Genomic DNA, 26,177 nt, shown 5'->3' on the forward strand with positions numbered 1-26,177 from the left:
ATTCAGACTTAATTAACTTTCCTCAAGTCGTATTTATTTTCCTTAAGAAGTTAACTTATTTTGTCCCTTAGATCTGATCATTCCCCTCTTCCAGTTCTGTTCCCTACTAGTTCTGTCATAACCGTAAATTCTCCCCATCTGTGATATATTATTTTTATTTTATTTTTCTCGTTCAAACGCAGAGCTGCTTTTTAGTGCATATTAAAGCCACGTCTAATTTGAAACGGAGCAGCACGGACATCTGCTAGGTGTCCCGATCCAGCATCTACCAAATGCTTTTGGATGCTGAACGGCCCATGTGTGTGGAGTAGTTCTACTCACCCCTGTTAAGAGAGTTTTAGTATTGACTGTTTTAGTCGGGTGTAAATGCTTTGTGTTTAGAACTGTTTCGGTCGTGTGCAGGAACGTCACTATGAAGTTTGAACGTTCGATGGAATCTTATTCAAAGCGGTGCTCTATAAACACCAGGCCAAACCACAGACGAGAACCTCTGTCGTCGTCCTCCGCTGAGGACACATTGCTTTTTTTCTTTCTTTTATTGTCTCTCCCTTTCTTTTATATTGTTATATTGGTTTATAATATGTCTGCACTATTTAAAGCCAGGGCCCATACTGAGAAATGCCAGTGCTTTTTTTGTTTCGTTTTGTTTTATTTAATTTATTTTTCCCCCGAAGAGAATAGACCATGTTCTTTTGAGGCCACCGTACCGATCCAGGTCCGTATTCAACGACACTTCCAAGAGAAATGGCGCTGGTCTGGGATCAGCTCTCCCACGTCTCTGATCTCAGTCGCTCCGGAGGAAGAGAGAAATGCTAAACGGATCCTGAAGCAGCATCTGTGTTTTGTCAAGGGACTTGGGGAAATGGGGTCTGTTAAAGGCGAAGCTTTTCCATCCTGGAAGGACAGAGGTCCTGATGAACTTGTGGCCATTCTTTGTAAACATGCGCTCTGATTCTAGCTGTGAGTTAAATGCAATACTTACAATAAACACCAAGATTGTCAAAAAAAGATCAGGAAATGCCTCGTGTTTCTCATCGTTTTCTTCTTTAGTTATGTAAATATTAGAAGACCACTCCTTTTTTGTGTTAATGGAAAACAGAAAATCGGTTGTTGTTGTTAGTCTTCAATATTTTATGACCGTTTTTATAGGCCTATCCATAATAATTTCCAGAAGCCTTCTATTTGAGTGTGTAGCTCTTCATTTTAAATATGCTAAGATTTCACAATTATAATTTAAGTTACACTCAAAGAATTATTGCATTTTACAACACGAAGTAATGAACTATTTTCAGAAAATACGTGCCATTTTGTCTAGCGGTATAATGCAGTTTTGGTGAAGTGATGTCAGAATACAAATTAATCACTTTTCATTTGTCGCCATCTAGAGGCCAAACTATCGTTTTCTGTTCCGCACCCATTATTTTTTTTTAAAACATAATTTTTTTAAGATTAATTTTCTAATATAGTGTTGTATCTCAAAACAAACATTGATCAAAATAAATCCCGTCATTGATCTACAATTATATTTATTATTTATCCTCTGCTGCCCTCTGCAGGTCATTCATGATAGTTCACAGTTGCGTATTTCCACCTATTCATTAACATATCTGTTGTTATATAAACAAGGGGTATTTCAATTTATTCAACATTTCTTAATTTGTGCATTTGACCTTGAAAAGACTTTGTATGGAACCAGAATTCATCAAATATCGAAGTGTTTAAATCAAGACAACAGATGCCCATGTGTCAGGATCCAGTATAATTTCATGTGCTTTGTAGCTTAGAGTGAAATGTTTTAGAATAATGAAATAATTTTAAGGAAATTTGCTCTTGATATCATATAGATATCTCAGATGGGGCAACTTGGGTTCGTAGCATGTCTCCCGGTTGTTTATTACGGTGTTTCCAAAGACTCGCCTACACTTATTTACATTATACTTTTCATATAGTCTACTACAAAGCATGCATAAAGAAGCACCACTGTATTATCATGTGTTTTTGAACATACCTTAGATTAAAGGTCATGATTATGGTTACCTATATCACTATTATGTAAATACCGCATGAATTTCAGTAGGCCTACCACGGTATTACCATATTACCATCTGATACCATCACTGTACAGTACTATACTTCCTCACTACTTAGTATTAAAGAGTTTTAGCCTATATTTTTTGTTTTTCATCAATGGCACAAAATAGTAATCATTTAAATGTTTATTAGGCTATATTAACAAATTAGGATTTTATGAAACATTATGATACACATGTTAGTTTGTAAAATAAAAGTCTTGAATTGTTTCTAACTCCTCGTATTAGTTTCTATTGTAACATGATTGCGTCATTCATTTTCTGGTTGACATTTCCTGTAGGCTACAAGCCTGATAGACTATATTAATAGTGATGGATGCTTTAAATAATGCTACTTTTTAAAGATAATATTTACTTATATAAAAGCCCTTAAGAAAATTGTAATTGTTAACTTACATTTAGCGGTTGGGTTGCGAGTTTACACTAAGGGCTCAGCCCACTGCTCACCCCTCCCTTTCGAAGAAGCTACGGTGGCTAAAACGGGACAAACATCGTCGTCTGAGACGGCAGAGAATAGCAAGAGTAAACCAAGTTTCTGTACCACAGTCCATTATAAACCACATCATGGATAAAGTTTACAAAGCCATAGTATATATTTTTTCTAACAGGGTAGTAAAAGTTTAGCTGGCTAATAAGAGCTGTTACTGTGGCTGAGCTGGTTAAAGCGTAAAGCCTTGTTTAAACTCGACGCGTCCGCATGAGCCCAAAGGTGCGTGCGGCAAAAATGACGTGATTGTAACAGCGCGCGCTCCTCCGCATCCCCTAGACACCATTTACTACACACAATAGGCTTTTTTTCTCTGATTTTGGAAACTCGATCGACTTAAAATGCTTCCAAGATCGACGGGTTGGTGATTCCTGTAACTGTTTTACGGTCAATGACAAGAGTACTAATCAGCTGTCTCACGAACGTAACCAGCACATTTATCCCCACATAGCAAAGCCATAACACAGCGAGGGAGAAGAACTAAGTTACATGAAACAATCCAACATGAAACATGACGTCACAATATGTCGACCTTCATAGTTATGGATGTCATATTGCATTTCTGTTAATAGATACTAAAATTTTTTACACATTGCACCTTTAAATGATCTTTTGTGTTCAGCAGAAGAAAGAAATTGATACACGGAGAGAGTAAATAATGACAGAATTTTCATGGGTGAACTACACCTTTAGTGTTAATACATTTATTATTGTTATCTTGTTACAGTTCCATCTGATCTGTTCATTTTATGTCTTATTTAAGTATTTCATTTAATATTGTCCGTTTTGTAATCAAATTATGTTTTTTATTCGAGACCATGCTGTTTATCTAAAGTCTATGTGTTTATTTAATTGTTCGGCACATTTGCACCCAATTTTCTTTAAACCAAAAGCAGGTTTGCTGGTTTATTTAGTACACCACATTGAGTATACACTTAGAACTGTATAAGACTTCAAATATTAAAGTGCAAAATAAGACCTGGCCACCTGTGTGGGTTTGCTACTGTTACAATTTTAAACCGTATAATGGTAAATGGTGAAAGGTAAATCCTCCTCCGTCTGTTATTGAAGAGAGAAGCTGCACTCGGTCTGACAAAACCTGCTTTCAGCAAACTGAAACAGAAAAGATGAGAGACAGACAATATATGACAAGATATTAATGTTATTAGCACAGCATCGTTGTAATTATAGATTATCTTCACATGGTCTGAAGTACTAAGCTATGCTTGTGATTAAAAACAGGAGTGTGTATATATATATATATATATATATATATATATATATATATATATGATGTTTTATCATATAACAGTAAAATAAGTAAAAAGTATGAATAACTGCAATGATGACAGAAGCGCTGAGCAGGACAGATGTGATGATGATGATGGTCAGATTTCTCCAGGATTTCTGCAGTTGTGGAGCGTCATGTGACTCAGATTCTGAGTCTGATTCCTGTGGACAAGTTCTGTCAAAATAATAATAATACATTTTTTTAAAAAAAAAATTAGTGTTGAGCCAAACCAATAAAACAAGTATTTTTTTTTTATACTTTTATTATGTGATACATGTATAGTATACTAATAAATGGTAAATCATTTTAAATTACAACATTAAACATCAAAGTAAGAAAATAACTTACCGCTGATGTAGATTTTGGTGCCGTTGTTGAATTTTAGTGGTTCACTAGTTTCCACACAATAATAAACTCCTAATTCATCAATGGTGATATTTTTGATGAACAGACGACTGTTAGTTTTCACTGAGTATTTGTGTTCAAAGCTGCTGTTTTCATTTTCATATGTGCTATCAGTGCGTAAACACTGGAGGATCTGGTAATTTCTGTATAGGCTACCAGTAAATCTCCTCTATATCAAGATCAGAGGTTATAATCACATTAGATCCTAAAGTTACTGGTGTGTTTGTTAGTCTCTATGTGGCTTGATACAACATGAACAGATCTATGACAGAAAGAAAAACACATTGATTAAGATATAAAATCAAAATAAATCTGACTCAATCAAATGTGACATGAGAAACTCACAGATCTGCAGCTGTATGATCTTCATGATCTGATCCAGATGAATAATATCTGCTATGATCATTCAAACATCTCGTACTGTGAGCGGAAACACAAACCTCGACCACACAGACTAAAGGGGAAGTCAGAGATGACCTCATTACAGTTATTTATTCATTTTACATTCCTGAAATCATTTTGAAAATAATTCTTCCAAGCTTTGAAGAATCCAAGATTTGTTTTCTGAAACGTGCAATTTTGAAAATGTAAAGATATACATTTTTATAATACCACAAAAGAAAGTTTAACACCAGTATCTATGGGGCCAAACCAGTAAAACAGAGTTATCTAAAGGAGATCCTGCAGTTGCTCTGCTGCCCTCTAGAGGCGGTAAATGAAAGTTTCCCACTCAATGTCACCGCTGGATGGTTCTATCACTCGATGACTCTCTCTATTTCTCATGTAATTGTCTGTTCGCTGAAAACATCACACTTTCATTAGCACATGTTCATATTTCGCTCATTTATTGTATTTATATGTTGAGAGAACTCGATCTCGATCTAAACTGTGTCGGATTTGTGTCTGTTTTTGCTTGAGAGCTGCAGTCTTCAACTTCATCTGAACTTCTGTGTGGAGGAACCGATTTATATTGAAGTGTTTTAATCACGTCAATAACAACATGAAGATCATTCAACTTCAGCTCTGTGAGTTTATTACATGATATTTACACTACCAGTCAAAAGTTTTGGATCGGTAAGATTGTTTAATGCTTTTAAAAAAGCATCTTATGCTCACAAAGGCTGCATTTATTAAAAAAAAAACAACAACAAAAAAACAACAGTAATATTGTGAAAATTTTATAATTTAAAACAGCTGTTTTCTATGTGAATATATATAGTAAAGTGTAGTTTAATCCTGTGATTTTAAAGCTGGATTTTCAGCATCAATACTCCAGTGTTCAGCAGTGTCACATGATCTTTCAGAAATAGGCCTAAATATGATGATTTAAATTAATGCTCGAGAAACAATTCTCATTATTATCATCAGTTAAAAACAGTTATTTACATTTTTACTTCAAGATTCTCTGATGATTAGAAAGTTCAAAATAACAGAATTTATCTGGAATAGAAAGCTTTTCAAAAGTTATGGGTCAGTAAGATTTTTTTAAAAGATTATTTTTAAGAAATAAGATAAATCAATACTTTTATTCATCAAGGATTAATCAAATTGATCAAAAGTGACCGTAAATACATTTTTGTAATGTTACAAAAGATTATATTTTAAATAAATGATGTACTTTCTATTCATCAAAGAATCATGAAAAAATTGTTCAAAACTATTTTCAACATAAAAATGAATGTTTTTTAAGCATCAGATCGGCATATTAGATTGATTTCTGAAGGTGACACATGCTGAAAATTCAGCTTTGATCCCAGAATTAAATTACATTTTAAAATAGTTCAAATAGAAAATAGTTACAGTATTTTAAATTGTCATAATATTTAACAATATTACTGTTTAAAAAAAATGTAATCAAATAATTGCAGCCATGCTGAGCAAATTAATCTTTTTAATCTTATTAATCTTGCAGCTGTTTCATAAATTGTTCTTTATATGACTTCACAGTTTTAAGTAAGCTATCTTAATTATAATGAATGTTTTTATCTTATAGATGTATTAATCTGTTGTCGAGCTGCAGTGTCAGATCAACTCACTGATTTGGGATCAAATGTGACCATAAACTGTGATCTTGATGAAAATGAGGTTTATTGGATTTTACTGAAAACACCAGATCCTCCAACAGTGATTCTACGATCATTCCCAACACCAATATCACCTTTATACTTCAATAATGTATTCAGAAAGAAATATTCTGTGAAATTTAAACACTGTCTGGTTATAAATAATGTAACCGCTGATGAATTAGGAGTTTATTACTGTATGAAAACACGCACACCTCCAAAACTCAGCAACAGCACCAGACTACACTTCACCGGTGAGTTCATTTACTCTTTCAGTGATCATGACATTGATGCTTACATGTAGGGCTGGGCGATATGGCCAAAAAAAATGTATCACGATAATTGTTTTATATCAATCGATATCGATAATTATCACGATAAATGTCAACTTTTTTATGACGGTAGTATTAGCAAGAGTTAGGATGCAGATTTACTAGGTTAAATTTATGTTCATTAACAAAAACAGTAACATCTGTTAAAATAAAATTAATCACCTCAATTTTATTTGGTAAAATCTAATATTCTGACTGTTTGAATTTTATTAAAATTAACCATTGGTCATCCAGTATCATGCATTTAGATCATGATAACCACAGATAAAAGCAGGCATAGCCTATAGCACCTCACTATCATGGCAAAATGTAACTTTATGGTTTCTTTGGTATTTGTATGAAAAACAGTAGCCTAAATACATTATTAAATACTGTAATTATATTCCATTAGTCCTTTAATACGTTGTCTACATTAATAATATAATACAATTCAATATGTATATCCCACATTTCATGGTGCAGTTAATATTACTAGGCTAACGTTACAGTAAATCCATGGTAAATGATGGGAGTTTGTAGACGGAAAAGCCTTCTGACTGTATCACAGTGTTTCTCCTGTTTGTCAGCGCTGTTTCATCTGCCTTTAAACTAGTTTAAATCACTGAGACATTTGTGTTCTTCACTGAACTCCAGCGAATCTCACTGGCTCTTGTGAGCGAGACCGATCAGAGTAAACGCCATTGAGCCGAGCGGATAAATGGTCCGTGTGGCGCGCGGTTCAAATGAGTTTCGTTCCGCTTTTGGTGCATAAACATTATCGAACATTTATCGAACTCTTGATATCGTTTTATCGAGAAAAATATATCGCGATAATTATCGTTATCGTTTTATCGCCCAGCCCTACTTACATGTGTCATTTACTTCCTTCACTCTTTTCTTTCTTTCCAGAATCAACTCAACTGACCGAGTGTCACAATCACACAGCGGTGGAGTTTATTGATCAGAATCAGACACAATGGCAGATTATTATCATCATATCTGGACTGATGAACGGACTGCTGCTCATTGTGCTGATCGGTGAGTGACTGTTCTTTAAGAAAAACTAAATTAGGAAATGAAATATATATTAGTGTATGGTGCCATTTGTAACAATATAAAGATGATGCTCTTCTTCTCCAACAAGCTGGTGAAGTGTTTTATATTAATGCGTTTTTTGACTATTATTTTGTTTGTGTCTTCATATACGGTATACTTTTACAATTTAAGAATTTTTAATCTGAATTCACCGTTTAATTTTTAGTTTTTGCAGTTAGAAAAACTGAACGGCTGGAAAAACACATTTATAATGCTGATTTACTGCTGACAAAAGTTTTGTATCAGCCTCTGAACACAAACCAATCAGGTACATTTTATGAAATCATTAATATGATATCAATACTAAAATTAATGATTGTAAGTCTTGAAAAATATGTATAAGTGCTGATGACCTTTTATTCCAAAAAACTAAAGTAGCCTTTTGTTTGGATTAGTTTTAGTTGAACTGCAGCTGAAATGCTAATATTGTTTTCTCAATATTGTTTTCAGGATGCTGAGAGGGAATTTATGAACTGCATAAAATATTCAGCATCCAAATGCAGAAACTGTATGTGTGACTATAAGACATGTTCATAAAATATAATGTGCTTTACACTGTGCTTCATGTCAAGAATATATTGTTTTACAGTGTAATATCAGGAGTATTGGAGAGACTGGGGCTGTTTTTTTACTTTTACACCAATAAAATAGTTGAGAAATTGATTATAAAGTCTGTTTCTCTATTTGCACAAACCTTAAAGTCCTGTCTATTAAACATTTCTACAGTTATTGTCTGGGAAAAATATATAGACTTAAATTATGACTTTATGATTCACACATTAAACATCATTGTCAGATTCATAGATAAATGGTCTTTCGATCATATTGATGTTTGGTTGTTAATTCGGTCAGGATTTGCATATAAAATGTGAATATGTGATTGTGGCGAACAATAAATTAAATGGAAAAAAGAAAAGTGGTTGTTTAAAAATGGCCTGGCTTGAGTAATGGGTCATTTTTTTATAATAATTTATTTTATTATTATTATAATGTTTTATAATATATATATATATATATATATATATATATATATATATTTTTTTTTTTAAGGAAAGAAAAAAAAAACAGGCTACATGTGGTTAAACTCATCTGAAGCACAAACCACTGTCACCTTTGTCTAGAGTTGAGGTTTAACCGTGAATCGAGTGTTTTTCCAGTACCTTTAAACATTTATGTATCTCAGTTCTCACAGTTGTCTAAACCTCAACTGGAAACAGCAGCATTGCTTTGTCTGTATATCTACAGCTGCATGTTTAGTGTAGAGACTGACAAGTGTTTTAATGCATGGGAAAAAACTTTACACTTGATTCTGTAGTTTATATCACTGTGAACGTCCAACAGTTAATAGACCGCTACTGTCATGACTCTTTACATGATTCGAGAGTTATTCTCGGATGATTGGAGAAAATAAATGAATGCTTTTACATAGAAATGCTTAAACTAGGGCCTCATGGTGAAAAGCAAAGCAAAATAAAACGTTAAAAAGCATAAAACATTCACATTGGAGTCTGTATAGATGTAGATGTATGAATCCTATTGTTGCAATTCAGTTTTATAGAAGTTTATCATGCTATAATTTAGTTTTGCATTCCAATCCTCCTAGAAATGTGAAAAGGATCAATATTGTGTACAACAGCTCTGCTGCCTCTGCAGGCCATTCATGGTACACACACAGATTCCCCTCTACTTGTATTTTTTGCAATACAATAAAATTGCATTAAAAGAGAAAACACAACAAAGCTAGCTAACTAACTTAATAAATAACATACCCATTTGCTCTCTTGCGAATATATAATCCTCAAAAACACAAGGATATGCAGATTCAAATGTGAGTATACATCCCATGCAATTTCATCTGCTTTGTAAACTTAAGTGAACTGTTTTACAATATGACATTTTTAAGAGTGCTTTTATCTATGTTTGGTTGTTATCACATTGATGATATATACAGGTAGGTACCTCCTCCAGTGCCCACGGGTCAGCTGCAGGGTCAGCAAGGAACCACCATTCACCAACGTTTCACTCCTTTAATCCTGGAACATCTCCTGGTGTCGGAGCAGTGACATGGACGTCTCCCTGTCACCCCCTGCAGCTGATAGGTGTTACCCTCTGCGGCTGTTGTCGGGGTTAGTTGTTCTTTCCCCAGCTCTTGTCTTTCCTCCTCAACCAGAGCCAAAAGCTCCCCTTCTCGGCCTCCTCTGCTAGCTCTTTGGTTGCCTTCTTTAGGTTCCCTCCTGTCACTCCTACGTTCATCAGAAGGCGTGACAGCCCCACGTATCCTCGACATTCAACCTCCACTGGATAGATGGTGGTCTTCCAGCCAGCCTCCCGGCACTCAGCAACCAGCTCTGAGTACTTGGCCTTCATGCGTTCGTCGGCGGTCTCCATCCCCTCCTTCGCTGGTATTGTGAGCTCACTGAGGAGCACTGATTTTGCCTTGGTAGACCACTCCACTATGTCGGGGCGGAGAGATGTAGCAGTAATCTCGACTGGGAAACGGAGGTGCCTGTCGAGATCAACTGTCATATTCCACTTGTGGTCACGGCCTAGATTTTTCTCTTGGCCTGGGGTTTCTTCTCCCCCATCTTCCGTGACAACGCTGATGTGGTTGTGGTTTTCTGCTGGTGGTACCCCTAGCTTTTTCAGAACCTGGTCATGGCGCCATCTGTTGCGTCCCTGGGAGAGTGTGATCTTACTGCCTGACAAGATGTGCTGAAGGCTTTCGTTAGGGGTATTGCAGACTGTGCAGCCTTCCTCAATCCCGAACCACTGGTGAAGGATCCGTGGACAGGGATGGGTGTCGTAGGTTGCACGGATGAGGAAGCTGAGCCTTGAGCATTTTCCACAGGTCAGCCCAGGTGATGTTTCGGTTGACATGTCCCTCCCAGGTTGTCCACCTTCCCTGTCGGCCCTGCGACATGGCCTTGACCTTGTAGCGCTCTTCCTCCATTCTTGTCACCTCCGCCACCACCATCTCTTTCCTCTCTTTGTGGTTGGCCTTGGACCAGAACCATGGCGCTTCTCCCCACCCTAGCCCTGCTCTTCCTTCCTGGACTCTGCCGACAATCTCTTGATGTTGCAGACGACTGACGGCTTAGTCGAGTTTGGGTGTTCCACTTTCAGCCTGTCAGAACCTTAGGGTTTGTGTTCCTTAAAGCCTGGTCAGCGGACTCTCTCAACTCGAGAACAAGCCTGGTCTTTTCCTGCTTGTAGCCCAAACTGATAGATTGAAGTGGCAGCTGCAGGGTGTTCCTTCCGAAGAGAAGGTGTTCCAGTTTCAGAGAGGCACCGTGGTGGCCCCAACAACTGGTAGCACCAGACCTTGTACTTCCCTGGGTATTGGCTTTGATCGATCTTTGCCAGTCCTTCTGAGAGCTGTTTCATCATGGTTGATTTTGTCCAAGATTTTCACAAATCACAATATTTTCTCTGATTTTGATGGCTTGATCTTCATTCGTGCCCACGACATCAACTCGTCCATCCTTTTCACCAATCTTGATGTGCATGCTGCTTTCTGAAGGAGGCTGGTCACGTCGTCCATGTACGTCCTCAATGGGGGTAGTCTCTGCCCAGACGGTAGCTTGATCCCCCAACCATTTTTCTGGCTCCAACGAGTATTACCTCAAAGTCTGACACGAACAAGATGGGAGAGATGGCACAACCCATGGTGATTCCTACTTCTAATTATTGCCAGCCGGTGGTAAAATCTTGGAGGGCAAAGTACATCTGCAAGTCATTGAAGTAGGATGCAACCATGTTCTTTATGCAGTAGGGCATATGGAAGAACTCCATGGCGTAGCTTATCAGCTGGTGTGGGACTGATCCATGCGCATTAGCAAGGTCGAGCCAGACGACATGCAGGTCTTTCTTCTCCCGCTTGGGCTTCTGGATATGGTCCCAGATCATTTTAGAGTGCTATACACACCCTGGAAAGCCTGGGACTCCCGGCTTCTGGCAGTTGGTCTCGATGTAGCCATTCTCAAGCAGGTAGATGGTCATCCTTCTGGCCAGCACTGAGAAGAAGATTTTTCCTTCTACGTTCAGCAGAGCGATGTTTCTGAACTGGCTGATGTCTTTAAAGTTTGCTGCCTTGGGGATGAAGACCGTCACAGCTTTTTTTGCCACTCGGATGGAATGAGTTGGTTTTTTCCCAAGAAGTTCTCATGAGGTACCATAGCAGCTCTAGTAGCTTGGGGCAGTTCTTATAGAGCTTGTAGGGGATTCCATTGGGGCCTGGCGCTGATGAAGTCCTTGCCTTCTCCACAACTCGCCTGACTTCACTGAGTTTGGGGAGCATGATGTTGAACACAGCAGTCGGAGGTGCAGGCTTAGGCACGTACCCTGGTGTTCCTAATGGGACGTTCCTTACTGGATCGCTGTACTGTTCTCTGATGTGCTGTTCCAGTTTCTCCCTGGTGGTTTCAAGCTTCCCACTCCTCTTCTCCTCCAAAGCAGCTGTCTCACATGCTTAAAGGGGTCTTTGAAGAAGCTGGCTCGTTCTTTCTGTTTTCGTTTGCTGCGCTTTCAGACCCTCTTTTTCTGCCAGCGTTGCCTTCCTGCAGTTCTTCCGTAGTTGTCGGCGCCTTCGCACTAGATGGTCAATCTCCTTTTACCTCCTTCCCTTCTCTTTTTGGGCGGTCCTCTGGTTTGAGGTCACTTCGCCAAACCTGTTCTTACAGGCCTGGTATAGGACATCCCCAATCTGGTTGAGCTTGGATTCCGCCCCTCCTCGCAAAGATCCTACCAGTATCTTGGCCAGGTCGGCGTCCAGTGTTCGCCATGCCTCTGTCTCACTTGATTTTGGCCATTTGTGCTTGCCTCTTCTAGTTGGTTTCTTTGGCTCTGCTTTTGGCTCTGTCCTTTGTAAGTTAGTGGCAGCTGGGTCTTGGTACTCACGTGGGGGCTCTCCCTCCACCAGTGGGCCTTCTTCCTCTGTGAAATCTTTTCCTTTCGCAACATTGGGTCCATCGGCTCGGTGGTTTTCGACCTTGCTTTTGGTCCCTCCTGTCTCACCTGCTAAGGCAGTGCAAGGTGCAACACAGTATAAGTAATTGCTTGCTTACAGTTTTCTTTACCTCAAATGCAAACAATTTGCCCAAGGCATCATCAGGTTTTCAAAGCAAAAAATAAATGACATTTAATAACATTATTTAGATGTGCTTCTCATAAATCATTGAGATTCTCTGATCATTCTCTAAATCCTCCTCCATCCATTTCTGAAGTCTTATTCCTGTGGACAAATTCTGTCAAAATAATAATAATAATACTAATACAAAAATCTATTTAGTGTTGAGCCAAACCAATAAAACAAGTATATATTTTGAATACTTTTATTATTTAATATAGTATGTATACTAATAAATAATAAAATAATTTTAAATGACAACATTAAACATCAAAGTAAGAAAATAACGTACCGCTGTTGTAGATTTTGGTGTCGTTGTTGAATTTTAGCGGTTTAGTTTTTACACAATAATAAACGCTCTCGGTTACTAACGTACCCTCGGTTCTCTCTAGATGAGGGAACAAGTGTTGCTTAAGCTAGCTTACGCTACGGGAAAAGCCCCTTTTCTCGAGAATACTGAAGCCAAAAATTATCCTTAATTTTGCATTAGTTTAACACACATTGCTGCACAGAGCAGACCTAGGCGAAGCAGCTCGCGCGCCTAATCGTTGCTGTGCGGCAACTGCTGCAGCCTATCGATGGACTGTTCGTGACGCGTCATGTTCCGCCTTATATCAGTCTATATAATCCGAGTCCAGATAGGATGTTCTTTGGTTTTTCACACTGAAGCGAAACCAGATCGTAGCACAAGCATGGCAGGGTTGCGCAACACTCGTTCCCTCATCTTGAGAGAACCGAGGTTACGTTAGATACCGAGAGCGTTCTCTTACGATCCTTCATGGATCCTTCACCTCTGGTCGAATGGACTCTGATGCTTAAGGGGCATTGAAGGCCCTTAGACCTATAAGCTAGCGCGATAGCATCCAACTATCCATCTGGAAAGAGTCTGTTTCGAGGTGGCTAGGCCTTTGCTGTGGCCACCGAATGAAACAAAGAGCTGTTCTGACTGCCTGAACGCAGCAGACTGCTCGACATATATCCTCAATACCCTGACCGGGCAGAGGAGATTAATGTCATTTTTGCCGTCAGCCCAGGTAGGGCTGACAGGGAGATGACTTGCGCTCTGAACGGAGTGGAGAGCACTTTGGGGACATAGCCGTGTCTTGGTTTGAGGACAACTTTAGAGTCGTTAGGCCCAAACTCCTAGCACATCGCACTCACAGAGAGCGCGTGCAGGTCACCCACTCGCTTGACTGAAGCGAGAGCCATGAGGAAAACGGTTTTAAAAGACAGAACCCGCAAGTCTACTGACTGCAAGGGTTCGAAGGGACCGCTTTTCATAGCATCCAGGACCGTGGAGAGGTCCCAGACCGGAACCATGGAGGGTTGCGGAGGGTTTAGTCTCCTAGCACCTCTAAGGAAACGGATGATAAGATCATTCCTTCCCTGTGACTGACCATGCAGGGGTTTCAAAAGCACCGTAATGGCCGCAACATACACTTTGAGCATGGAGGGGGACCTGCCCTCATCCAAAAGCTCTTGTAGGAAGGAGAGGATCTCCGTAACGCTGCCGCGTTGTGGGTCTAGGTTTCGAGCTGAGCACCAGCTAGAAAACACTGACCACTTAGGGGCATAGGGCCGTCTAGTAGAGGGCGCTCTAGCCTGTGTGATAGTATTAAGCACTTTTACTGGGAGATCAGTTGATGGCCCATACGTGCAGGGCCCATAATTTGGTTCCCTCCTCACCGGAACAGGCCACGAGGCCGTGCTCGCTAACTGCATCAGCTCTGGGAACCAAACCTGGTTCCGCCAGAGCAGCGCCACGAGGAGCACAGAGCAATTGCTCTCCCTGATTCGCTTGATTACCTGAGGTAACAGCGCGACCGGGGGAAACGCATAGAGGGGGAGGCTGGGCCAGTCGTGGCCCAGCCTTTTTTCGAGAAAAATATTGGGCAGTGCGCGTTCTCTGACGAGGCGAAGAGATCGACTTCTATGGAAGTAAAATAATGTCAAATGTTTTTGCAATAAAAAGCCTGTTGAATTGCACTACTTGAAAAAAAATAGACATTGCATTAACCATGCTTGCATTTTAATACATTGTATTTTTAGGGCTTGCATTTTTATGGGCTGAAATTCAACATGGTTGAATATTTAAGCTGTGAATATTTCAATTAAAAACATTTCAAACACATTTTCATTATTAAAAATTCAATAATCCATATTCACCATTCATATTTAATTTCCAAAATATTCTAACTGTTTAAAAATAAATCGCTTGTGAAATCGCTTCCACAAATTCAGTGGTTCAAATTCGACAGTAAATTCGACATTGACGTCCAGGAACTGCAGGAAAAGCAGTAGATTACCGAGCATACTCTCCATCTGCTGTTAGTCGACCTCACCATCAGATGGTGCAAAAGCGCTTGTTGTTGACGAAGACATTCATTCATAAAATGGAAACGATAATCTTTGACGGTAGGCTATATGCGGAAAAGATGATAAACACACAAAAGCTGTGTTTATGTTTCATTCAATAACTTCATTGTTACTTTCCCTGTGTATTCTACATGTCATCCGCTTTCTCTACCATGAACAGGATTATAATCGGTTTCCCTCAATACCTCATACTCAACGATTCCCTTTCCGTTGGGACAAAACGCTTAACACATACAGTGATATGAAAGACCAATCTTGCACCTTATTGGTGATGTAGGCTGTAGGCTACTATATAGGCTACAGGCAAGAAGATGGACTCAGATAAACTTTACGTGCAAAGTTTCATGCTGGCATAAAATCAACACTTGATCAATTAATACTAACACTTTCTATTCTATTCTATTCTCTCTCTCTCTCTCTCTCTCTATATATATATATATATATATATATATATATATATATAGACCAACGCTACTTTTGCGTCATCGAAGGGTAACGCCCCTTTTTGGGGGAAAACAAACGGATTCCTCTGAGAACAGAATTCGCTCACTCTAGATCTGCAAAGTTTCTTGATAGCAAAAATGGCACAAACATACACACTCTCTTTGCTGGACTATTCAGACATCTACCACTATCTCGTGGAATCACCAAGTAAGTAGCTTATTTTTTGTCATTAACACACTCACAGTATGACACACTAGACGATGAGGCCATGAGGGATGTTCCATTGTGGCGGTTTGTATTTTGGTGAAGAAATTACTTTTTTTTAAATCTGATGGATATTTTCTTTATCTTCCGAGAATTCAACACCGGTAAATACACTATTATCTCAGACCATGCCTCTGTTCGTTCAAGATAGCTTGTGAAATGATATATTAAAGATGTTAACCAAACCTAAAGTGATGGGAAAAGATGAGATGCCAGGAAAGATTAGGCTATAATTTTTGCGTTTACTTGCATAACTTTTGTGTTGATATAGGCTATATATTTCCTCCCAGCTCTTTATTTCATTCTCCAAAGTTTCTCTGGGGAAATTTTTCGTAGAAATTTTATGACCGAATAAAACTTTCTCAGGCAATTCAAAAGTTTTGCAAGTGAACGCAGAATAGAGATATAATTTGTTAGGATCATATAGACCAACGCTACATATTTTGCCGTACACTGTAAACCTTTTTACAACTTTCAAAGTCCTAGCACTTTCTAGACACAAGCAGAAAACAGCCAAGTCCACTTTAGTCCTAGCCTGCCACTATTTCAACAGTAAAACAGCCAAGGTAGCGTGCCTAGTGAGAGCTAATCACGTAGCTGCTAGCAGCTTCGTCTTTCTAGCTAGTATAGCTAGTCGACAACAAAACTATGTCAATAGTTTAAATCAAGTTAAATATGATCCAAGTGACATGGCCTCATCGTCTAGTTTGTCATACTGTGAGTGTGTAATGACAAAAAAATAGGCTACTTGGTGATTTCACGAGAAGTGGTAGATGTCTGAATAGTCCATATTGGGCCACTGCGTGGGGTCATTAATCCAGTTTTCGAACATTTCAAAGGGACACCTCTGTAACCCCGTATCCAGTAGCTTCTTTTTCGACCGGCAAAGAGAGTGTGTATGTTTGTGCCATTTTTGCTATCAAGAAACTTTGCAGATCTAGAGCGAGTTCTGTTCTCAGAGGAATTCGTTTGTTTTCCCCCAAAAAGGGGCGTTACCCTTCGATGACGCAAAAGTAGTGTTGGTCTATATATAAAGTCCTAAAATGCCTACGTGTATTGCATTAGCTTAAACGGGGATCAAAGCACTTGCATATTGGTGTCCTCCTATTGTTAGTTTAACTGTAAATCGCTTTGGATAAAAGCGTCTGCTAAATGACTAAATGTAAAATTGGCTTGACATTGGACATTCGCACATTTAGGGACCGTCTCTAAAGTTGCATACAACATTGGCATGTACGTTTCTAACTTCAATAGCAAACTTAAATTTATTTGAATAAATGTCAAAAATCCAAAGGGTGTGCATTATGCCTGAGACCATGGGCATAGATTACGCGGATGACAAGCTGAGGTTTCCGCGGGTGTGTATAGCCTGCCCTACATCGAGATTTAAAATCCAAAGAGTCAAGGATAGTCTATCTACATACGTGACTTTCACGCTTCCATGGTAATTAGTCACTCGTGCATTAGCTTACGACACGCCCATGCTCGCATCCGCGCCGAATCCATCAGTTTCATAGAGTTCAAAACGGCAAAAAAAACTCTTCACTCCTTTTTCACGAAAAAGTCAAGCACTGTAAGTAAGTTGTCATGTGGTATCCGAATTGTGTTGCACAATGATGAATACCTCTGCCTATTTCTCTTATTGAATAATTAACAAGTTTTGTTGTAAATTGAAAATATTCACTATACCCGCACAAACGTGCACTATGTTCAATCTTTTTTTATTCGTAATGTCTTTTATTTTCACAGATATGTTATCAAAGCCCTTCAATTTAGAATAAACATGGTGATTGTTAATGCTGAATTTGTATGTTCATGCATTAACAGCCATGATCTGCTTGAATCAGGCAATAACATGTGTAGACTATGATGTTTACCATAATTCGTTAACACTTTACAATTAGATAAAAAAGTTTGAAGACAAACTTTAAGTTCTCTTGAAAAAGCCTAACTAGAAAGTTTGAAGTATTTTTAAAAGCTTGACGTTTGAAGGTTTTCAATTGGAAAGTTTTAGTTTAGTAAGACAAACTTTAGGCTATTAAGGAAATGTTATTTTTAAATCAGCCTACTTCAGTTTGATATTTAACCATATTATCATGCTTATCAGTAACACTTATAATTTGAATAATTGTAATGCGATGATCAGATATCTAAATCAGAGAATATCATATGTTTGGGCGGTTGACGGGTGGATTATTTATTTTTAACAGTGGATTCGGGGGACTCCAAGTGCACCAGATTAAGGGGGTAGGGGGGGGGGGGGGGGTAGTCTAGGGACCCCCTAGAAGTACCGAGATCCACCTACAAAAATACTGTGGGAAACACAGTAGGCTGGTCTACGAAAAATTAAAATGTTATTATCTAATTAAAATACATGATCAGGATTTTACCACCTCCGCCTCGTTTTAAGCCAGGAAAATATAAAGTACTGAACATTTGCATTTCTTTCTTTCTGTTTTTTGCTTTAAAAATAAATGGCATATTAAGCCAATTAACCTGTCAACAAAAGTCTGAAAAAAAAATGGTATTACACTTGACATTCTGTCCCCCTCACTTTTGAAATGATGGCTACGCCCCTGCCTGACACTACATGAACACTTTACAGTTGGTTTTATGACTGTAAGTCGTTCTATTCAAATGCTATTGAACTTAGAAATGTGTATACCGAAGTTGTATACACTTTAGAGACGGTCCCTAAATGTGCGAATGTCCAACATCAATCCATCTTTATGCCAGTCTATCACTGGGAAACGCTCAGCTGTGCGCGTTATTCTGAGTCCTTCTGCTTGCCTGTGAGTTTGGACTTTTACATCACTAGTCCATTAAGCTACGTTAAGTGTTGTATGTCCAGCAGGGGAATCCTGAAGTATTGAGGGAAACCCTAATAGCCTGCATGCAGCACATCGCCACAATATAAAGTTAAGGCAACTAAAAAACCAAGAGAAATATATGTCAACCTCAAAAATGTAACATTGGATCTGTATATCCGCATCGGGGAATAAAATTATGATCTCGTTCACGGTAGAGAAATATGCATGTAGGCTACACAGGAAAAGTAACCGTGAAGGCACCGAATTCAACAAAAACAGCCGTCGTAATAATCACAAATAAACTTACATTGCTGTAAATGAGTTTTACGAATGAATGACTTGCTCTAATTTAGCTGGTCTTCGTCAACAACAAGCGCTTTTGCACCCCCTGCTGGTGAGGTCGACTAACAGCAGATAGAGATTATGCTCGGCAATCTTCTGCTTTTCCTGCAGTTCCCTGGACGTCAATGTTGAATTTACTGTCGAATTTGAACCACTGAATTTGTGGAAGCGAATTTGCAAATCGAAATAAAATGGACCGAAAATTGCCTGTTGAATATTATAGGTTGTATTTTTAAACAGTTAGAATATTTTGGAAGTGAAATATGAATGGTGAATATGGATTATTGAATTTTTAATAATGAAAATGTGTTTGAAATGTTTTTAATTGAAATATTCAAAGCTTAAATATTCAACCATGTTGAATTTCAGCCCATAAAAATGCAAGCCCTAAGAATACAATGCATTAAAATGCAAGCATGGTTAATGCAATGCCTATTTTTTTTTCAAGTAGTGCAATTCAACAGGCTTTTTATTTCAAAAACATTTGACATTATTTTACTTCCATAGACTTTCGCTCTGCCGAACCGGTCCCATAGCAACGGAACCACTTGGGGGTGCAGGGACCATTCCCCTGGGGGAACGTTGTCTCTGGATAGCATGTCCGGACCCACGTTTTGACAGCCCAGCACGTGTGCCACCGTCAGTGAGCGCAGGTTGTGCTGAGACCACACAAGGAGGCGTTCTGCCAACGCGTGGAGGCTCCTTGATCTGAGACCGCCCTGGCGGTTTATTTATGACACTACTGCCATTTTGTCTGTGCGGACTAGGACATTCTGGCCCTTTAAGAAGGGGAGAAAGTGCCCCAGTGCGTTCTCGACCGCTTTCATCTCTAGAGAGTTTATGTGTAGGCGCCTTTCCTGGGCTGCCCACAGACCGAAGACCGGCCTGCCCTCGTAGAGGGCGCCCCAACCTGAGTTGGAGGCGTCTGTCGAGATTACTTTTCGTGTCGAAACAGTTCACAGATCCACGCCTGACTGGTACCCAGTGGTTCCAGTGTTGTCACACAGCTCTGGTTTACCTTGAGGCTGTCAAGGGATTGTCTGTCTGGGAGACAGCGAACTCTTGGTCCAGTTGACCTGGAGACCAAAGGCTTGTAGATGTGTAAGCAGTACAGCCCTGTGTGCTATCATTTCTGCCTCTGACTGGGAGAAAATTAGCCAATCGTCCAGATAGTTCAATATTCGCATCCCCTGTAGCCTCAGGGGAGCGAGCGCCGCGTCCATGCACTTTGTGAATGTGCGAGGTGCTAGAGACAGGCCGAACGGCAGGACGGTGTACTGATAGCTCTGGCCCTCAAAGGCGAATCGGAAGAAAGGCCTGTGATGGGGCGATATTTGAATCTGAAAATAGGCATCTTTCAGATCTACTGAAATAATGTGCTACTTCATTTTTCACCGTAGTTCCGACCCAGGCCCGGAAGCGCAAGGGTCTGTTAGCGAACTGCAGCGAAATAGCCTCGCTTTATGGTGTTCAGTACCCATTGTGACACGCCCGGGATCATTTCCCATGCTTTTAAACTCAAAGCCAGGGGAAGAATGATATCTGGGCTCTGGCCGCTGCGTGTGTGTGACACATAGCTTGCGGTGTTTACATTTAAGCCCTCGCTCTGAGAGAGTCGCGCGCGCTCTATATACACTGAACGCAATCTGAGTGCATGTGAGTCACAGAGCGAGCTGTGCTTATGTGTAGGGGTGAACACTGGGTAGTGGGCACCACTTCTACACTTATAATATCCGCGGCATGAGCCGGGTAGTGTGACGTATGACAAACAGTGTTTGTGGGTAGGAGTGAACACTGTACAGTGGGCACATAACCTACGTTTATAACATGTGTGGCGTGAGCCAAATTTAATGGGGTGGGCCGTGAGAGAGTGTGTGACACTGAACGGGCCGTGCTTATGTGTAGGGGTGAACACTGGGAAGTGGGCACATTTCCTACAATCACAGTCTCTGCGGCGTGAGCCGGACACAGAGAGAAAATGCTCTTTTTTTCCTCCTCAGACTCGAGATGCACGACAGCAGCAGACGGAGGCTGGGCGGCCGTGATCGAGGCAGGGGAACCAGACAGCGATGCACGCGGGGAGATGGCCGGTGTGCATTCGCTCACTGCGGTAGCTTCCGGAGCTCTCTTCAAGCAGCACTTTTTACGCCGTGGCCCAGACAGAAGAGACGGAGGAGTGGGATCCACGTCAAACGTGGCTAGGCGAGCCCGCAGGGTTGACATAGCCATGTCGTCGCATTCCGGGCAGCCGCCTTGAGAAAGCGCGAGTTCGGCGTGGGTCCGTCCCAGGCAGAAAACGCACAGGATGTGGCGGTCCCCGTCACTGATAGGGGCTCTGCAAGAGCCGCGCTTAGTGAAACGAGGCATTTGAAACAACGCCTCAGCTCTTTTAGAAAGTGAGTTTGAGGCAAACACACTGCAAGTAGGAAAAGGATATAGGCGGTGGAATGCGCAGCAGGTACGAGCGGAGAAGCGGCGAGGATGGCCAACTGCTGTTCTGCGAAGCAGATGCTCGTCCCGCTGAAGGCTTCGTCAACGGCGCAGACTTCTCCAGAGATTCAGCGATGTGGAGTCTTCGCTGAAGAGGTGAAAAATCAAAGAACATCCTATCTGGACTCGGCTTATATAGACATAAGCCACTCCCATTCTGGCGGGACGTGACGCAACGCGTGAGGGCGCAGGGTGCTTACGTCACGAACAGTCCATCAATAGGCTGCAGCAGTTGCCGCAGAGCGACCAATAGGGGCAAGCTGCTTTGCCTTGGTCTGCTCTGTGCAGCACTGTGTTTTAAACTAATTAGGATTAAGGATAATTTTTGGCTTCAGTATTCTCGAGAAAAGGGGCTTTTCCCGTAGCGTAAGCTAGCCTACGCAACACGAGAGTACTCTCGTAAGAGAACTCCTTATTCATCATTGGTGATATTTTTGACGAACAGACGACTGTTCGTTTTCACTGAGTATTTGTGTTTAAAGCTGCTGTTTTCATTTTCAGCTCCTTTGTATGCTGCTATCAGTGCGTAAGATCAACACTGGAGGATCCGGTAATTTCTGTTTGTACCAGTAAATCTCGTTTGTATCAAGATCACAGGTTATAATCACATCAGATTCTAAAGTTACTGGAATGTTTGTTAGAGTGCGTTCAAACACAACCCGTAAAAATCCCGTAAAGACACGTGACATTGATGTGACATGTAATGTCTCAGCACCGTCTATTGTTTGCTTATGAGCTGCGATTTCTCTCACGAGAAACCACACCTGTGGATTTTTTTCTCTGATTCGATCATAAACTACCGCATTACGCACCGTTTCACTAGCCTGCTTTCACTTCACTTCAGCGTCATCATTACGACACGGCATTGGTTACGGCTTTTGTTCACACAGCGCGCGTTCTGGGACTGATCCCGGCAATGTTACTAGGTCCCGGCATCAATCCCGGGTCGTGTTTGCGTTCACACAGAAGGCGTTCTGGCAATTTCCCGGCAATTTCCCGGGATCAACGCGCTGTGTGAAAGGGACTTTAGACTCTCTGTGGCTTGATACAACATGAACAGATCTATGACAGAAAGTAAAAACACATTTATTGAGATGTAAAATCAAAAGAAAACTGACTTAATCAAATGTGACATGAGAAACTCACAGATCTGCAGCTGTATGATCTTCATGATCTGATCCAGATTAATAATATCTGCTATACTGTGATCATTCAAACATCTCGTACTGTGAGCGGAAACACAAACCTCGACCACACAGACATGAGCGGAAGTCAGAGATGACCTCATTACAGTTATTTATTCATTTTACATTCCTGAAATAATTCTGAAAATAATTCTTCCAAGCTTGATTTGTTTTCTGACAAAGTGCAATTTGGAAATGTAAAGAATATACATTTTTTAAATACTACAAAGGAAAGTGTAACACCAGTGTCTATGGGGCCAAACCATTTGCCCTCTAGAGGCGGTAAATGAAAGTTTCCCACTCAATGTCACCGCTGGATGGTTCTATCACTCGATGACTCTCTCTATTTCTCATGTAATTGTCTGTTCGCTGAAAACATCACACTTTCATTAGCACATGTTCACCATTCGCTCATTTATTTTATTTACTGTATATGTTGAGAGAACTCGATCTAAACTGTGTCGGATTTGTGTCTGTTTTTGCTTGAGAGCTGCAGTCTTCAACTTCATCTGAACTTCTGTGTGGAGGAACCGATTTATATTGAAGTGTTTTAATCACGTCAGTAACAACATGAAGATCATTCATCTTCAGCTCTGTGAGTTTATTACATGATATTTACACTACCAGTCAAAAGTTTTGGATCGGTAAGATTGTTTAATGTTTTTTTTAAAAGTCTCTTTTATTCACCAAGGCTGCATTTATAAAAATAAATAAAAAAAAACAGTAATATTGTGAAATATTATTATAATTTAAAACAGATGTTTTCTATGTGAATAAATATAAAGTGTAGTTTAATCCTGTGATCAAAGCTGAATTTTCAGCATCATTACTCCAGTGTTCAGTGTCACATGATCTTTCAGAAATAATTCTATTGATTCTAATATGACGATTTGATGCTCAAGAAACATTTCTCATTATTATCATCAGTTAAAAACAGTTATTTACATTTTTATTTCAGGATTCTTTGATGAATAGAAAGTTCAAAAGAACAGCATTTATCTGAAATAGAAAGCTTTTCAAAAGTTCAAAAGTTTGGGGTCAGTAAGATTTTTTTTAAGATTTTTTTTAAGAAATAAAATAAACCAATACTTTTATTCATCAAGGATTAATTAAATTGATCAAAAGTGACCGTAAATACATTTATAAAGTTACAAAATATTCTATTTTAAATAAATGTTGTTCTTTTCATCAGGTTTAATTGAACTTTCTATTCATCAAAGAATCATGAAAAAAAAAACTGTTTTCAACACTGATAATAATAATGTATGTTTTTAAAGCATAAAATCTGCATATTAGAATGATTTCTAAATGATCTTGTGACACTGAAGACTGGAGTAATGATGCTGAAAATTCAGCTTTGATCACAGAAATAAATTACATTTTAAAATAGTTCAAACAGAAAACAGTTACAGTATTTTAAATTGTCATAATATTTAACAATATAACTGTTTTTTTTATCAAATAATTGCAGCCAGGCTTAGCAAAAGAGACTTCTTAAAACATTAAAAATCGTACCTAACCAACACTTTTGAACGGCAGTGTAATATATGATCATTAATCTTGCAGCTGTTTCATAAAGTGTTATTTACTTCACAGTTTTAAGTAAGCTATCTTAATTATAATGAATGTTTTTATCTTATAGATGTATTAATCTGTTGTCGAGCTGCAGTGTCAGATCAACTCACTGATTTGGGATTAAATGTGACCATAAACTGTGATCTTGATGAAAATGAGGTTTATTGGATTTTACTGAAAACACCAGATCCTCCAACAGTGATTCTACGATCATTCCCAACACCAATATCACCTTTATACTTAAACAATGCATTCAGAAAGAAATATTCAGTGCGATTTAAACACTGTCTGGTTATAAATAATGTAACCGCTGATGAATTAGGAGTTTATTACTGTATGAAAACAGGCACACCTCCAAAACTCAGCAACAGCACCAGACTACACTTCAACGGTGAGTTCATTTACTCTTTCAGTGATCAAGACATTGATGCTTACATGTGTCATTTACTTCCTTCACTCTTTTCTTTCTTTCCAGAATCAACTCAACTGACCGAGTGTCACAATCACACAGCGGTGGAGTTTATTGATCAGAATCAGACACAATGGCAGATTATTATCATCATATCTGGACTGATGAACGGGCTGCTGCTCATTGTGCTGATCGGTGAGTGACTGTTCTTTAAGAAAAACTAAATTAGGAAATGAAATATATATTAGTGTATGGTGCCATTTGTAACAATATAAAGATGATGCTCTTCTCCAACAAGCTGGTGAAGTTTTTTCTATTAATGCGTTTTTTACTATTATTTTGTTTGTGTCTTCATATATACTGTTACAATTTAAGAATTTTTAATCTGAATTCACCGTTTCATTTTTAGTTTTTGCAGTTAGAAAAACAGAACGGCTGGAAAAACACATTTATAATGCTGATTTACTGCTGACAAAAGTTTTGTATCAGCCTCTGAACACAAACCAATCAGGTACATTTTATGAAATAATTAATATGATATCAATACTAAAATTAATGAATGTAAGTCTTGAAAATTATGTATAAGTGCTGATGACCTTTTATTCCAAAAAACTAAAGTAGTCTTTTGTTTGGATTAGTTTTAGTTGAACTGCAGCTGAAATGCTAATATTGTTTTCTCAATATTGTTTTCAGGATGCTGAGAGGGAATTTATGCCAAATGCAGAAACTGTATGTGTGACTATAAGACATGTTCATAAAATATCATGTGCTTTACATTGTGCTTCATGTCAAGAATATATTGTTTTACAGTGTAATATCAGGAGTATTGGAGAGACTGGGGCTGTTTGTTACTTTTACACCAATAAAATGGTTGAGAAATTGATTATAAAGTCTGTTTCTCTATTTGCACTTCTACATTTCTACAGTTATTGTCTGGGAGAACATATATAGACTTATTTTATTTACTTTTTTGATTAAATAACTTTAATGATTCACACATTAAACATTATTGTCAGATTCATTGATAAATGGTCTTTCGATAATATTGATGTTTGGTTAATTTAATCAGGATTTGCATATAAAATGTAAATATGTGATTGTAGTGAACAATAAATTAAATGATATAAAAAAGTGATTGTTAAAAAATGGCCTGGCTTGAGTAATGGGTAATTTTTATTATTATAACTTATTTTATTATTATTATAAAAATATTTTTGTAAATTTTTTTTTCTTTAAAGGAAAGAAAAAAGATACAGGCTACATCATGTGGTTAAACTCATCTGAAGCACAAACCACTGTCACCTTTGTCTAGAGTTGAGGTTTAACCGTGAATCGAGTGTTTTTCCAGTACCTTTATACATTTATGTATCTCAGTTCTCACAGTTGTCTAAACCTCAACTGGAAACAGCAGCATTG

The 26,177-nt window shown here is 38.9% G+C and overlaps 2 protein-coding genes and 1 long non-coding RNA gene across 10 annotated transcripts in view; all 3 read left to right on the forward strand.

The window, feature by feature from the left end:
• mxi1 (max interactor 1, dimerization protein) overlaps positions 1-1,008 on the forward strand; it is a 22,407-nt gene extending 21,399 nt beyond the window's left edge. For all 4 annotated transcript variants that reach the window (XM_077226915.1, XM_077226916.1, XM_077226917.1 and 1 more), the window contains exon 6: positions 1-1,008. This exon is cut by the window's left edge. The gene's annotated coding sequence lies outside the window, so the exon portion shown is untranslated.
• Positions 1,009-5,027: 4,019 nt separating this feature from the next.
• LOC143736249 (uncharacterized) overlaps positions 5,028-26,177 on the forward strand; it is a 115,466-nt gene continuing 94,316 nt past the window's right edge. The window contains exons 1-7 of one of the 5 annotated variants that reach the window (XR_013203400.1): positions 5,028-5,298; positions 6,267-6,590; positions 7,557-7,685; positions 7,909-8,010; positions 8,193-8,250; positions 8,332-8,364; positions 8,444-8,681. Coding sequence is in view for 1 of the 5 variants with exons in the window: in XM_077226972.1 (XP_077083087.1) it covers positions 5,274-5,298; positions 6,267-6,590; positions 7,557-7,685; positions 7,909-8,010; positions 8,193-8,200 (588 nt within the window). In the remaining 4 variants the exon portion in view is untranslated. Of the gene's footprint in view, positions 5,299-6,266; positions 6,591-7,556; positions 7,686-7,908; positions 8,011-8,192; positions 8,410-8,443; positions 8,682-26,177 lie in introns of those variants that run through there. The other 4 variants (XR_013203399.1, XR_013203401.1, XM_077226972.1 and 1 more) reach the window with 4 other exon arrangements.
• LOC143736258 (uncharacterized) lies at positions 24,481-25,475 on the forward strand. Its single transcript, XR_013203405.1, has 4 exons — positions 24,481-24,743; positions 24,828-24,956; positions 25,171-25,272; positions 25,455-25,475. It is a non-coding gene; the product is annotated as an uncharacterized LOC143736258 (long non-coding RNA).

This window comes from Siphateles boraxobius, unplaced genomic scaffold, assembly GCF_051911475.1.
Source record: "Siphateles boraxobius isolate OS27281-9 unplaced genomic scaffold, OSU_SipBor_1 13, whole genome shotgun sequence".
In the NCBI taxonomy this organism is placed as follows: domain Eukaryota; kingdom Metazoa; phylum Chordata; class Actinopteri; order Cypriniformes; family Leuciscidae; genus Siphateles; species Siphateles boraxobius.